The sequence below is a fragment of the Festucalex cinctus genome, chromosome 8 (assembly GCF_051991245.1).
Source record: "Festucalex cinctus isolate MCC-2025b chromosome 8, RoL_Fcin_1.0, whole genome shotgun sequence".
Taxonomy (NCBI): Eukaryota; Metazoa; Chordata; class Actinopteri; order Syngnathiformes; family Syngnathidae; genus Festucalex; species Festucalex cinctus.
In genome coordinates, this window is record NC_135418.1 from 12,486,713 (window position 1) to 12,502,663 (window position 15,951).

General features: G+C 40.2%; 1 protein-coding gene and 1 non-coding gene across 2 annotated transcripts in view; one reads left to right on the top strand and one right to left on the bottom strand.

The window, feature by feature from the left end:
• Positions 1-14,898, top strand: part of dnah1 (dynein, axonemal, heavy chain 1) — a 42,655-nt gene extending 27,757 nt beyond the window's left edge. Inside the window, exons 54-79 of the mRNA XM_077530313.1 lie at positions 24-134; positions 214-399; positions 477-668; positions 2,417-2,584; positions 2,665-2,856; positions 2,943-3,074; positions 3,169-3,294; positions 3,374-3,493; positions 3,617-3,766; positions 5,058-5,218; positions 5,439-5,664; positions 5,794-5,989; positions 6,129-6,280; positions 7,732-7,928; positions 8,011-8,155; positions 8,260-8,418; positions 8,502-8,630; positions 8,703-8,873; positions 8,960-9,139; positions 9,843-10,019; positions 10,126-10,296; positions 10,376-10,506; positions 12,016-12,160; positions 13,613-13,819; positions 14,040-14,274; positions 14,547-14,898. Of these exons, the coding sequence (XP_077386439.1) occupies positions 24-134; positions 214-399; positions 477-668; positions 2,417-2,584; positions 2,665-2,856; positions 2,943-3,074; positions 3,169-3,294; positions 3,374-3,493; positions 3,617-3,766; positions 5,058-5,218; positions 5,439-5,664; positions 5,794-5,989; positions 6,129-6,280; positions 7,732-7,928; positions 8,011-8,155; positions 8,260-8,418; positions 8,502-8,630; positions 8,703-8,873; positions 8,960-9,139; positions 9,843-10,019; positions 10,126-10,296; positions 10,376-10,506; positions 12,016-12,160; positions 13,613-13,819; positions 14,040-14,274; positions 14,547-14,668 (4,281 nt within the window). The 3' untranslated portion in view covers positions 14,669-14,898. The remainder of the gene's footprint in view (positions 1-23; positions 135-213; positions 400-476; positions 669-2,416; positions 2,585-2,664; positions 2,857-2,942; positions 3,075-3,168; positions 3,295-3,373; positions 3,494-3,616; positions 3,767-5,057; positions 5,219-5,438; positions 5,665-5,793; positions 5,990-6,128; positions 6,281-7,731; positions 7,929-8,010; positions 8,156-8,259; positions 8,419-8,501; positions 8,631-8,702; positions 8,874-8,959; positions 9,140-9,842; positions 10,020-10,125; positions 10,297-10,375; positions 10,507-12,015; positions 12,161-13,612; positions 13,820-14,039; positions 14,275-14,546) is intronic.
• Positions 13,518-13,589, bottom strand: trnae-cuc (transfer RNA glutamic acid (anticodon CUC)). The gene has a single exon. It is a non-coding gene; the product is annotated as a tRNA-Glu (tRNA).
• Positions 14,899-15,951: the final 1,053 nt, after the last annotated feature.

Sequence of the window (15,951 nt, forward strand, 5' to 3'; positions counted from 1 at the left end):
TACTGAATTTGTGTTCTGATTAGCTCCTAAGCACAGCAGAAGATGTGAGTAAGATGCAAGAGGAGCAGGAGGTGATGAGGCCTCTTTTGGAGGAGGCCGCAAGGGAAACCGAGGTGACAATGGAAACCATCAAAGTAAGGAAGGATGTGATGTCTTTATTGCTTAACGTGGGGTGAACCAAGCCAAACTCAAACGTTTGTTTTCCAATGACAGAAAGACTCCGTGATTGCTGAGGAGACACGGAAGTCGGTGCAAGAAGAAGAAGCCAAAGCTTCGGAGAAAGCCCGCGTCGCAGGGGAAATTGCCAGCGATGCGCAGAGGGATCTCGATGAGGCCCTGCCAGCCCTCGATGCCGCAACCAACAGCCTCAAGTCACTCAACAAGAATGACGTCACGGAGGTCAGGAACTTGCTGAACTCCCCTCATGTATTGGACTGCAACTTTACATTTTTTTCAATTTCGGAATGCCTCCAAAGGTGCGAGCTATGCAGCGCCCTCCTGCAGGAGTGAAGCTGGTCATTGAGGCTGTTTGCATTATGAAGGATGCCAAACCCAAGAAGGTGCCTGGAGAAAAACCTGGAAGCAAGGTTGATGACTACTGGGAACCTGGAAAAGTATTGCTACAGGACCCTGGCAAGTTTCTGGATAGTCTTTTCAGCTATGATAAGGTAGTGTTTATGAGTATATTCTTTACAGCTAATTGTGTTGTACTGGATAGATTTCTTAACGTTGGGCAAAATATGGCTTGCAGATCTACATATACCAGGGGTGTCCAAATCCGGTCCTCGAAGGCCGCTACCCTGCATGTTTTATTGTAGATGTTTCCCTCCTCCAACACACCTGATTCACATGATCAGCTTCATTACCAGGTTCCTGCAACGCTTGCTGATGTGCTGATCATTCGAATCAGGTGTGTTGGAGGAGGGAAACATTTCAAACATGCAGGATGATGGTGGACCTCTTTTAGACACCCCTGACATATATTCTGTTCTTTAATCCAGCCCATAGATCATTTAAATGATCAACAATCTTGGAATATTTATGGGAAAATGTATAATTCCTCTCCCCCCAAATTGCTTTAAAAATTTTGTATTTTTTCATGTTTAAAAATGTGTCTCATTGAATAATTGCTTAATAATTGATTAAAAAAAAAAAAATATATATATATATATATATATATATATATATATATATATATATATATATATATATATATATATATATATATATATATATATACAGAGAGAGAGAGAGAGAGAGAGAGCGATATATAGATTTAGATATAGCTATAATAAATAAATATTTTTTCCTCATACATAAAAATACTGTGAAAAACTGAAATAATAATTATTATTTTAATTATTATAATTATTATTACTATATTTGTTTACATGTCACATTGCCCACAGAATATTGTGTTCTATTGCTATAAAAACATGGAAGAAAGAGTAGAGTCTCTTCTTTGATCAGGGAAAAAAAAAGTATATTTGTGTCTGTTTCCGTTTTGCAGCAATTAGCATTAGAATATAGCTAAGTTTCATCATTATTCACAAATCTGCTTTGTATAAGCGAAGTGCGCATCTCGAAATCAAGGTGCATTATGGGTAAATCAAGCTGCATTATGGGTAGTTTTTAGGTAGGCGAAACTACCAAACCGTCATTGAAAATGAATTGGATCGTTTCGTTTCAACCGCTGGAAAGTTACTGTTTTTATTAACATGCATAGCATGTGGTTTACTGACATCGAGTAAGTTGCCTTCCAAGCTTTAAAGTGTACAGCTACAAAAAGATTGTCACCACTCTAATCTCTGCCATTCAAATTGATAGGGTAGTTGGTAGCCTCGGTTTTTTTCCTTCGCGCATGCGCAAACTTAATGCGCACTTCGCTTATTGTGGGGAAACAGGTTGTTGTTGTCCTGGTTGATCTATTTATACTCTACTCCCACCTGCTGGCCATTTTTGTAATTAAGTATATATATATATATATATATATATATATATTTCATCCGTTCACTGCAGTTGGGAGGCTGCATCAAAGCCTTATGTATACTCTAGCCTAAAAAAATAAATAAATAAATAAATAAACGTATACATACGTCTTTGGGACACTTAATACATTTAAAATAGAACGTATTTGGGAGCAAATGAGTTAATGTAGTGTTCACATGAATATATAATGTGATATAATAATGACAGTTTGTGGTGATGAGTAGTAAGGTAACATGCCAACAGAGCAACAAATCTTCAGGATAATTCAAATGCTATTTCAGTCAAAAAAAAATGTAGCCGTGCCAGATTTTTAACTATTACTGTCAGTTATCAGCTCAAAACATTGCTACTTGTTTTTGCCATTCACTTTTTACGGTAGCTATACTGTAAAAAACGCTACGTTATTTCTTCCTTTCAATTTTTGCAGGACAACATCCCAGAAAGAGTGATTACTTTGGTGCAACCTTACATAGATAATGAAGAATTCCAGCCTGCTGCCATTGCCAAAGTTTCCAAAGCCTGTACCTCAATTTGTCAGTGGGTTCGAGCCATGCACCTTTATCACTTTGTGGCCAAGGGTGTGGAGCCTAAAAGGGTAAAACATGGAATCTGTGTTTCAGTCACTGTGCATGGATTAGCGCATACAGTATGTATAATTGAAATATCTTTGAACAGCAAGCTCTCAAGGCAGCCCAGGCGGAGTATGATGAGTCTCAGAGAAGTTTGAAAGCTGCGAAAGAAATGCAAGCAGCTGTGGAGAGCGGTATTGCGGCATTGCAGGCCAAGTATCAAGACTGCCTGGCCAAGAAAAATGAGCTGGACAACAAGTATCAACTGTGTGAGATACGTCTGGTTCGAGCAGACAAGGTTTTCTTACTATTTATACATTTCTCTTTTTGCATCTTGACCATTTTGGTTTGGCCAGTCCACATTGATGATACTCTGTTCTTTAGCTTATAGCTGGATTGGCAGATGAGAAAACACGCTGGAAAGACACGGTGCGACATCTGGAGTACATGGTCAGTAATGTGGCAGGCGATGTGCTGCTGTCTGCTGGATATGTGTCGTATCTGGGACCCTTCACCGTAAGTCTTATCACAGGGGGGGGAAAAAGGACCTTTTAAGGCTTGTGGGGTAAAATGAAATGTGTTTCGTGTTGACTTATTTTTGTGCATGAAGGGCTCTTACAGGTCTGCCATGGCAGAGGAGTGGCTGCGATGTTTCAAGGAGTTAAAAGTTCCACATACTGATGCACCCAATCTCATGAACACTCTTGGAGATCCTGTCAAGATCCGCTCCTGGCAGGTCTAAACTGACTTAAATTGTTTTTGTGTTACCATAGACAAATCTCTGGAATCACACTGTAATCTTTTTATGTAAACAGCTCTCAGGTCTGCCTAAAGACAACCTTTCGGTTGAGAATTCTGTGATTGCCCAGTATTCTCTCCGCTGGGCACTCTTTATTGATCCTCAAGGTCAAGCCAACACGTGGATCAAAACCATGGTACAGTATCGTGTGCCTTCGCACTGAACAGCCACTTTTAACTGTATGAAATGTTTTTGCCAAGGAGAATCTGCATTCCATTGTATAAATTCTATCCATAATAATCATCACTCTGTCAACCAGGAGCGGGACAGTGGATTGGAGATTATAAAACTCAGTGACCGGGATTTCCTCCGCAGTCTTGAAAATGCAATTCGCTTTGGTAAACCCTGCCTACTTGAGAATATAGAAGAAGACATGGATCCTGCTCTTGAACCTGTACTGCTTCAGCAGGTGAATACGAGACATGTTACACTCTAAAAACAGTTGGGTCAAAAGTAACCCAATTATGGATAAAAAATGGACCGATCCACTTTGTTTGACCCAACTTTCTGGGTTGTTTTATACAAAAATGAATTTTTGTTAGTTTTTTTGTATTTTTTATTTTTTAATTTTTAGACCTAAGTAAAGGATCTGACCAATATTTATGAGTTGTTTTACACTAAAAGTGTCAAGAAGTGTGAAGCGAGTGGATGAGGTGAGAATGGACCCAAAGGCGGAGAAACAAGGCAGGGAGACAGACAGGAAGGGCAACGTGAGGAACTTTATTGACAACAAAGAGGGTAACGGACAGGACGGGACGGAACGTGAGCAGACTGGTTGCCATGACTGGACTGAACGTGGACAGACTGGGCATGACGTGGACAGACTTGGCAGGACGGACTTGGTAGGACAGACTTGGCAGGACGTGGACAGACTTGGCAGGACAGACTTGGTAGGACAGACTTGGCAGGACGTGGACAGACTTGGCAGGTCAGACTTGGTAGGACAGACTTGGCAGGACGTGGACAGACTTGGCAGGTCAGACTTGGCAGGACGTGGGCAGACTTGGCAGGTCAGACTTGGCAGGACATCGACAGACGCACTTGGCTTGGCAACGTGGGGGGAGACTTGGCTTGGAGGTGAGAGAGAGAGACACTTGACCAGACGTGGAGAAACTTGACTTGACGGAAACCAGCCGCAGCACGACGGGACGGGACGGGACAGGACAGGACAGGACAAGACAAGACAAGACAAGACAAGACAATGCTACCCCAACGCATGACCAAACAGCTGACTAAATACAACACTAACAAGACAAACACAAGACACACCTGGGAAACACAATAGGCTGAGGACACTGATAGGTCACATACTGGGAAGGGAAGACACACGCACGTGGACAAGGTTAACGATAACGAGACATGGGGAGAACTCGGGACAAAACACTACAAACACCTGAAACCAACAAAACCTAACCACATGGAAACAAAACATGACAAAAGACCAATTTCTTGATTCAAAGATGGGTCAAATTGACCCAAGTAAAGGATTGGTCCATTTTTGACCAAGAGTTGGGTTATTTTTGACCCAACTGTTTTTAGAGTGTAATTTTAGCAACCCAATTAACATCACACGTTCTTCAGGGGTGCAAAAGCTGAAGCGCCACTTGTAAATGGCACCCATCGCCTATTCTTGTTTTTGTCAAATATCCTGTAATTGGTCTATGACATTAAACTGCTAAACACACCTGTTTGTCCCTCAGACATTTAAGGAGCAAGGCAGCTTAAAACTGAAACTGGGCGACTCTACCATCCCATACCATGAGAGTTTCAAATTTTACATCACCACCAAGTTACCAAATCCGCACTATTCCCCAGAGGTTTCCACTAAAGTCACCCTCATCAACTTCACACTGTCACCAAGGTAACATTCATTGTATACAGCTATTCATTTGTTTTTCATTTTTGTTTACAGCACAGATCTACACAAACAACATACACTATATAGATTATTTGTAGTAAAGGTTTACATAAAAAAAAAAATTAACAGCAGTAAGATTCTAAGGTTCTTAACTAATACCATTAATTTGATTTTCTGCGTTGAATCGTTAAAATGGATATCAATACAAATTGTGTGTTTCCAGTGGTTTAGAAGACCAGCTGCTGGCCCAGGTGGTAGCAGCAGAACGTCCAGAACTGGAAACCGCTAAGAACCAGTTGATCGTCAGCAATGCCAAAATGAAGCAGGAGCTGAAAGATATCGAGGATGAGATCCTGTTCCGTCTCAGCTCGTCTGAAGGAAACCCGGTGGACAATGAAGAGCTCATTCAAGTATTGGAAGCTTCCAAAGTCAAAGCTGGCGAGATCCAGGTCAGAAACTGAGATGAATGGTTCTTCTCTCGTAATATTGTGAAATACAAATCAAAAGGAGTGATTCTTGTAAGGTTTTCTTTCACAAGGATGTTTTTTTTTTTTTTTTTTTTTTTTTTTTTTGGTCAGGCCAAAGTGCTTATAGCAGAGGAGACAGAGAAGGACATTGATGCCACCCGTCTGACATACGTCCCGGTGGCTGTGCGCACACAGATCCTTTTCTTCTGCGTATCAGACTTGTCCAACGTTGATCCCATGTACCAATACTCGCTGGAGTGGTTCCTTGGCATCTTCATGGTTGGCATCGCCAATGCTAAAAGAGCAGGTAGAGAGAGACCTACCTCTGCAAATCTCACTAAACTCTTGAGTGTAATTTGTAATATTCGGTATCAGAGATTTTGGAATATTAGCATTTGGCTATCAATGTGATGCAGACTCTGCTGACTATATCTTTGTACTTACAGATACGGTGGAGCAGCGCATCGAGAACATTAATGAATATTTCACCTTCAGTCTATACTGCAATGTTTGTCGAAGTTTGTTTGAGAAGCACAAGCTCATGTTTGCCTTTCTTCTTTGTGCTCGCATCCTAATGAATGATGGTGAAATTAATATGGTGAGTAAATTACACGCTGCCTCTGCCATGTTGATTTCTCATGATACATAACGCTTTATTGTGTGTAACCTGAGGCCTTCATAAATTTAATGCGCACTTGTTTGCATCTTAGCATGTTAGCATATTTACATATGTAAGTGTTTGCACGTGAATCTTTGTTAGTGTGTTAGCGTGTGTCATTGTTGTCATGTTAGTGTACATTTTTGTTTAGAATAGAACCGATACCTGGCATCGGTACTCACCCATCCTTAATCATTTTAATGTGCATTTGTTAGCGTCTTAGCATGTTAGCAGATTTACATATGTCAGTGTTCGCACGTGTATCTTTGTTAGTGTGTTAGCATGTTAGCATAGTTACATACCAATACCTGGCATCGGTACTCGCCCATCTTCAATCATTTTAATGCGCATTTGTTCGTGTCTTAGCATGTTAGCATATTTACATATATCAGTGTTCTCATGTGTATCTCTGTTAGTGTGTTAGCATGTTTCATTGTTATCATGTTAGCATACATTAATTCTACTTTTTCAGTTTTATGTCCTTCAAATGCTGCTACATTTCTCAACCGATTCAACCCATTCCAACTTCAACATGTTCCAAAAATTCACGCTTTCACAGGCTACTATTTTTCTCAGTTTTCTCACAAATTAACATTTTTCAACCCAAAAATTCCCATTTATTTCCAATGAAACATTCAACAATTTACTCCCATTCAAAATGTTCCGCTCATCCACTTTGGGATCCACTTTCAACAATTCCCCCAATTCTCCATTTTCCACCTATATTGTACATTTTTCCTCAACACAATTCTCCATTCATTTTGAGGGTCTGGGTTCAGGTTAGGGATAAGGTTTTGGGTTACAGTTTGTATCATTCCTACTTAAAATTAATATTCGTTCCTATTTAAAATTCAAAACGTTCATCTCATTCAATTCACCTTGTCATTCAACCTGATCTACTTCACCCACGTAAAACCTTTCCACATTCCAGATAATTCTACATTTTTGACCCAAAATGTCCCCATTCATTTCCAATGACACATTAAAAATATGTTCCCATTCTAAATTCAAAATGGTCAACCCACTCACTTCACCTTAATTTTCAACATCCCCACAATTTCCACACACTAAAAATTACACATTTTTAACTTAAATGGCACACATTTTCACCAATTTCATACAACTCAATATCATTCTAGATTATTCAAACACATTTATTTTACCACTACCATTCAAGGTTGTCTATATCATTAATAATATAATTCCAAATTATTCAATAGCATGAGACATAATTCCATACCTTTCAACAACATTCCACATCTTTTAATGTCATTGGACGTTTATTTTATTTTTTTTCAGCATTCACCCGCATTTTATACAGAAATTGCTTAATCTAGTTAATCCAAGTGATTGTGAATGAGTGACATCAACTGGTTTTGTTTTTCTGTCAGGCCGAGTGGCGTAATTTGTTATCTGGAGGGATGCCCAACCAGGACCTTCCCAACCCCGCCGTAAGTTGGCTCTCGGACCGTGCCTGGAAGGACATCCTGGGCCTCAGCATACTGGAGACCTTCAAAGACCTTGCCTCAACTTTTGACCAGCATCTGCCAGGCTTCAAGAACATTTTTGACAGCAACGTTCCTCACAGGTAAACTGTGATGCTATGATGTCACTCACATTGAATTTACAGGAGAGGTTGTCACTAAAAGTGTGTTTTTGTGTGCATTTAGAGAGCCACTGCCTGGAGAGTGGGACACAAAACTAGACCGCTTTCAAAAATTGTTAGTTCTGCGCTGCCTGAGAGCTGATTGTCTGGTTCAAGGCATACAGGATTTTGTCTCCTTCAAGCTGGGACAGCGCTTCATAGAACCTCAGGTATTCTTCCTTTGTCCATTTGTCATGCAGTTTAATTAATATAGTTTGGATAAAGAAGTTTTCCGCAGAATTGTGTGACAGTATTTTCCACATCTCTTTTCTAGACATCAGACCTCGCGGTGGTCTTCAAAGAGTCATCGCCCTCCTCTCCTCTTATCTTTGTTTTATCTCCGGGTACTGATCCGGCTTCTGACCTCTACAAGTTTGCTGACATCATGCACTTCTCCAAGAAAATGACGGCCATCTCCCTGGGCCAAGGCCAGGTTGAACACGCTCTCGCATGCACGAAACTCACATCTCTTCAATTTAAGCTGCAATATTCTGCTGTGCTCTCTGTGGGATTCAGGGCCCCTTGGCTGAAGCTCTGATGCGCACAGCCATGGAAAGAGGGCAGTGGGTCTTCTTTCAGAATTGTCACCTGGCACCCAGCTGGATGCCATCACTGGAGAGCCTTATTGAGAGCATTGACTTAAAGGTATCTGCAGGATGAAACTGTGTTTTTTTCCTCTCTGAATTTACATGTTCAAATGATTGTTTTTGTTTACAGGTCCACAAAGATTTTCGTTTGTGGCTCACTAGTCTTCCCAGCAACAGGTTTCCAGTGTCCATTCTACAAAATGGGACAAAGATGACTATTGAGCTGCCCAAAGGAATCAAGGCCAACCTTCAGAAAACCTACCTGAAGCTCACAAATGATTTTATCAATTCCTCCAACAAGGTGCTGCTCTCCCACAATTTCCTCACGAGAATTAATCTTATTGATTTTGATTCAGAGTCACCGTGTCTCTTTTTCGTTGACGCTAGGTCTCACACTTGAAGTCGTTGCTCTTGTCTCTATGCTTGTTCCACGGAATTGCACTCGAGCGAAGGAAGTTTGGTCCGTTAGGCTTCAATATTCCCTATGAGTTTACCGATGGTGATCTGAACATCTGCATCAGCCAACTCAAAATGTTTCTGGATGAGTACGATAACATTCCTTATAAGGTGACTGAGTGCATTCTGCTTTGTTTTTTTGTGAGTTTTTTTTTCCGAAGGCATGGCTTTGTCTCTTCATTTAGTTGTGAGCAACTTCCAATCTACACTTTTGTTTATGTACAGAATGTGTATTCCAAAGGGAGTTGTATCTGGTTTAAACTAGGGATTGGGCAACTGCCAAATACCAATACCAGGTATCAATATCAGGCCAATACCTTGGCTTTATTTCAAGGCATTGGTACTTGCGATTGCGGCCATACTGATATCGGCCCCAATCTTGTAGCCGTTTTACAATCAGGAACTAGAAATTCGAAATTAGAAGAATATAAAAGTGCCATTAATAGTATGAAATTTTAAGGACAAATGTATTGGGATCTACTGTATTAGTCTTTAAAATCATCTGACACTTTTTTTTGGGGGTGGGGCGGTGGGGGTGGATTTATGCATCAAAAGACTACTCAAGTACTGAGTGCTCATACTGGTCTGAAAAAAAGTGGGATTGAACATCCCTAGTTTAAACCAGATTTTCACGGAAAATCCAGTTATATCAATTCAAACACAATTTGTTGTGCTTCTGGAGCAATTCGCATCTGCATTTTGTTCTCTTGATTCTGGAAAGAAAAAAAAACCAATACCTTTGTCTTTCCTCTATACTCCTATTATCCACTTATGCACGTTCACATTCTCATCCATTGCCCCCTTTTCCATCCAGGTGCTGAAATACACTGCAGGGGAGATCAATTATGGGGGCCGTGTGACAGATGAGTGGGACAGACGCTGCCTCCTCAGTGTACTGGAAGATTTCTACTGTCCTGCTGTTCTCAAAGAGGATCATATTTATTCTGAATCTGGAGTTTACCGGCAGATTGAAACAAATGTGGATGTCAAGGTTCCATTTGGCAGCTTTACAATTCAAACCACTTCTTAGAATACACAGACTCTGATCAGGTCAATTACCAGCAATGACCGTGTGTTTGTATCCTTTCTCACCTTAGGGTTACCTAGCATACGTCCACAGTCTGCCCATCAATGATACACCTGAGATCTTTGGTCTCCATGACAACGCTAACATCAGCTTTGCTCAGAATGAGACGTTTGCTCTGCTGGGATCTGTGCTGCGCCTCCAGCCTCGAACCGCATCCGCTGGAGGCAAGACCCTGGAGGAGGTATTCATTTCTGTCACCTTCACTGCCTTTTTTCAAATGGAGCGTGTGTAACAGTCACCGACCTCTTCCTGTATCACAGATAGTGGAGGAGATAGTAGCGGGCATCGTGCTAAAAGTTCCGAAGCCTTTTGATATTGAGGAGGTGTCAGAAAAATACCCAGTGCTCTACGAGGAGTCCATGAACACAGTGCTTGCACAGGAAGTCATAAGGTAACAGCAGTAAACCGTATTCCTCTGCTTCACCTGTTGTAGGCTACTATGTCAGAATTTTCAGCACCCACAGAGATCAGACCAATAATATCTTAGTTTACAGCCACCATTCCCATAAGATCTTTTTGAAGATGAAGCTCTTATCATCAAACTTGTTGAATGTTTAATGTCCATCCATCCATCCATTTTCTTGACTGCTTATTCCTCACAAAAGTCACGGGGGTGCTGGAGCCTATCTCAGCTGGCTTATGGGCAGTAGGCGGGGTACACCCTGGACTTGGTTGCCAGCCAATCACAGGGCACACAGAGACGAACAACCATCCACACACACAAGCACACCTAGGGACAAATCGGAGCACCCAATTAACCTGCCATGCATGTCTTTGGAATGTGGGAGGAGATCGGAGTACCCCGAGAAGTATTATTATTATTATTATTATTATTATTATTATTATTATTATTATTATTACTTTCAATAGTAATATAATAATATTTAATGCAATATTTAATTTAATAATAATAATAATAATAATAATAATTATTATTATTATTATTATTGTTATTATTATTATTATTATTATTATCATTATTATTATTTTCAAATTTAGTCTAAAAAAAATAGCAGAGGTGGAAATGTTCAGAAGATTTCCCAGCACAACACTAAACATTGATAGACATAAAATACACAGGACTGTCTCAGAAAATTAAAATATTTTGATAAAGTTCTTGATTTTCTGTAATGCAATTAAAAAAACAAAAATGATGATTATGGCTTAAAGCTTAAGATAACTCAGGTATCCTATCTCAAAATATTAGAATATTTCCTCAGACCAAGTAAAATAAAATGACATAATCAGCAATATTAAACAATAAAAGGCTTGCAATATTTCAGTTGATTTGTAATGAATCCAGAATGTATGGCATTTTTGCCTATTTAATTGCATTACAGAAAATAATGTACTTTCTCACAATATTCTAATTTTCCGAGACAGTCCTGTATATTAGGGACTTGTATTGGGATGTCTTGACATTGCACTTTACACGCACTGAAAATGGAAGAAAAAGCACTGGTGTCATCAAATTGTTTGTACACGACGGGTAAAATGTGTGTCCCAAGCCCGGATTGTTAATTAATTAGATACATATTTTACATATTGCCGGTGCCTCCAAAATCAACACTTGTCAGGAAACCCCAAAACGACTTATTCGCTCAACCATTAACATGACATAGTCAAAGAGGGTTAGCATTTTCAAAACTTAAGATTGGTCCAAATTCTTTTTTTAAATAACATCCACATGTACGGACTAACCAATACTATATAATGTATATCTGAAGAAAAAAAAAAAAAATCCAATTGTAACAGGAGGTTTTGGCTCGACCCCAGCGATATGTTTATTCCTCATTATGTTTTGTCGGACGTTAACACATTTAATTGCACCAATAATTCCAGCTGTCTGGTCACAGACAGACAAAAAGAAACGAGACCTTGTATCTTATCTGCCTTTCAGATATAACAATTTGCTGAAGGTCATCGATCAGAGTCTCAGTGATATTAAGAAGGCTCTGAAAGGTGCAGTGGTGATGTCTTCAGAACTGGAACTGATGGCCAACAGCCTGTTTAACAATGGTGTGCCTGATATGTGGAAGGCCAAGGCAAGACACACGCACGCATCTCATTTACAACCCTTCTGATCCTCTGAAAGATATGAGGCTCCAAAGGTCACAATGCACGTGTTTTTTGTATAACTTGTTTGAAACACTGTTGGTGAAATGTGTCTTCATTGGATTCATTTGTTTTGGTTTTGCGGGGGGTGTTAAAAAATACAGTACTAGAATGCGTCCAAAGTTACTTCCTCAACAACAACAACAACAACAACAAAAAACACCTAGAATAATCTTTAATTGCCCTTAAATGGGAAATTCTATCTACATTCTTTTCATTTGGTTTTGTCCGTTGCTCAAGGGCTTCTCGGTATTGCTCAGGAAATGATTCAGCGGGTGGATCTAATTTCCGCCTTCTTCTTATTTCTCTATTTGTCCTTGTTCCTGTCTGCAAGATGTTTAAGACAAATGATACCTCTTTTCATCTTTGTCATCCTTTCATGAAGTCATCGCTTAAATATGACGTTTATCACAACTGTAAATATGCAAACATAAGCGAAAACAATTGCGATTTCTATATCATTGGAGTACACTCAGTATCTGCATTAGATGGGGTTATTGACCTTTTGGAGCCTGAGAGCTACTACAAAGGGCTGATGTCACCTTCTGAATTAAAAAATATGTCTTTCATCATGTTATTATTTACAGTTAATATTTATCTATGGAAGTAATTGACTATATAATTTTTTCACACTAATTTTCAACAATGATTTAATTATAAGTATGAAACATAGACACATCATGCAATATTGTATTTCTAAAAGTCTCTGCCAGTGTTTACATTTTCAAATGATCACTTCTACAGCCTTTTTTTTGGAAATCACAATGTCCAATCATTGGTCAGCTATTTTCTGAATAGGTCCACAGGCTATTCATGTGGTTCTTGGAGACTCCTAAGTGCCCACCCACAAACCAATCCATTTTTTATTTTATTTTTTCCCCCCATAATACGCTTCAAAAACTATGTTTTAAGGATTGTAACTCTTTAAATGCCATTTTTTTTAATTTTTTTTTTTAACCGAAGAATCACAAAAAGGGAATTAATTTCCATGTAATATATACTGTAGTAAAGAGATGAGGCTTTGGTGGTAATTATCGTCTTGGATATCTCAAAGATTAGAGGCAAAATTGATTTGACTGTATTAGAATATTTTTATGCAGAACCGAATGTGCTCCTCTGACACCTTTGTGGCCAAAAATGCTTCAGATTTCCTTTAAAAGCACAGTTTTTAATCTTTCTGTCATTGCAGTATAAAACTATACATTGTTTATTGTCAGCATTTCAGTTTAAAAAGAACTAGTGGTAGTTGACATTTTAGGCTGCTTAATGAAATTACTAAAAATATGTTTCCCTGACCGGGAATCGAACCCGGGCCGCGGCGGTGAGAGCGCCGAATCCTAACCACTAGACCACCAGGGATTATGTTTTCTCTTTCCCCGCAGGCGTACCCGTCTCTGAAGCCTCTGGCCTCTTGGGTGTCCGACTTGCTGCAGAGGATCCGCTTTCTTCAGGGATGGATTTTGAACGGCATTCCACCTGTCTTCTGGATTAGCGGCTTCTACTTCCCTCAAGCGTTTCTCACCGGAACCCTGCAGAATTATGCCCGTCGCTTCGGCATCTCCATCGACACCATCGGATTTGACTTTCAGGTCAGACAGGAGCTGAATATTCACTTGTCTGTGTAATTACATTCATGTGGGGTCAGTTATTCACAATGAATAATTTAATAGGTATTTTGAAATATTTAGTTACTTCAGAATCAGATTCAGATTTCATAACCAGTCCAAGAACCACAAAAAATCTGTGCTCGTCTTTTTTTCAGTCATCCTGTAGATCAGTTGTAGGCATCTGACCTGTTGTCTTCCCCAGGTGGTGTTGAAGGCAGTGTGCGATATAGACGAGAAACCAGACATGGGCTGCTACATCAGTGGCTTATTCATCGAGGGCGCCCGTTGGGATAATAACACCGCTCAGCTCACCGAGTCCAGAGCGAAGGAGCTCTACACAGAAATGGCTGCCATCTGGCTCATCCCCACACCCAACCGCAAAGCTCCCACCTCTGGGATCTACATCTGCCCCATTTACAAGACCCTCACACGCGCTGGTCAGTATTTGAACATGAATGCCGGTGATCTTACAGTTCATCTTTAGATTCAGTATTGAATTGGGTTATTAAACAAGCGTGCGTGTTGCACAGGTTGTATCTCCTTGCGGTGTGGTTATGTTGCTCACTCCAAAATAGATTGACGTCAGACAGTATCATGTTTCATGACCTAGAAAGTGCAGCTCTGTATTTTCCACCCACACCGCACCGCCGTCACCTCGCGCTGGCAAACTGATCGGTGCGGACACTGACGTGTTTATGTGCTTTTACAGGGACACTGTCTACTACCGGGCATTCCACCAACTATGTGATTGCAGTAGAGCTGCCTACAGATCTCACTCCAGGACACTGGATCAAACGGGGAGTGGCCCTCATTTGTGCTTTGGACTATTAAAAAGACAAGATACAGTATATTACTGTGCCAAAGTCTTGGGTGGGTCACCTTTTTTTTTATTTTTTTTTTTTTTTTTTTTACCTTTTTCAAAGTAAATAAAATAAAATACACACTTAACAGGAAGCAGAAAACTATATATGAGTGAGATTCATAGATGCCGCTGCTTAAGTAACGGGAAAAAATGCTTCAGCCACAGTCGCATTTATTGAGTGGGAAAAGCACGCAGTTAAAAACACGCAAATACAAAATGAAAACAATGGCAATGAGCATGGTGAAAATGTTGAGACTGACCTACCCTATGACTAACTGTATAGTTGTTGACGTCACTCACTAGCCCCGCCCACTCACAAAAGAACATCAACACGCAAATGTATACAAATGTGTAATCTTAAAGGGACACTTTACTTATTGATCCATTTTTAGCAGCAAAAAGTTGCTACTTTTTCAATAATTAATTTGGTGACGTGATTATTTTTTTATGTACATTTAATAACTTTTAAACCATTGTTAAAATGAATCGAACGCCGGCATGTTTGTTACACGTGACTAAATAACCCGGATGTTTACGTCACTAGTGTGTAAACGCTACACTATGGAAGCACTATGCAACGCAGCCGTGCATCTAGCGTCAAACCCGGAAGGATTAAACCTTATCGCTTCGAGCCAACACGACAAAATAACTCTACCGAAGGAAAGTCTGCCTTGGATGTGAAAGTTGTGGCGCCAGATGGTCTTTTCGGGCACAAAATAAACTTTGACGAACGAGTGAATCAGGCGGGGGGTGAGTGGTGCTCGTGCGGGAGCTGCACAGGAATGGACAATCCGCTAATGAATGTGTGCTGTCTGGAAATGAAAGAACTCGAGGATCGGTTCCTTGCGGACAATCTCAACTGCATCCTGGAACATCAGACATTCAACATGGCAATACTAAATAGACATTCTCAGGATAGCTTTGGTTACGATGAAAGATGTGAAGAAGAAAAGTCTTGGAGGAGCAAATATCCAACAGGTAAAGTGACACACAGTACGAGCAATGCAAAACGTGTGGAACTGACGAAATATTTCAGGAAAAAGAAAAAATAGTAAAATTAAATGTATCGTCGTTACAGCACCCAACCTCCCCTAGCTGTTTTTTTTTTCTTTTTTGCGTAGCGTCCCGATGCGGTCAGGCCAGCCGCCACTCGAAAAGACGAAGTCAAGCCAGCCGCCCCAACGATTGTTAATACTGTGCATTACGGTAACGTGCCGACGTGCCCCTGCGTTGGCCACCTTCAAATGAATTA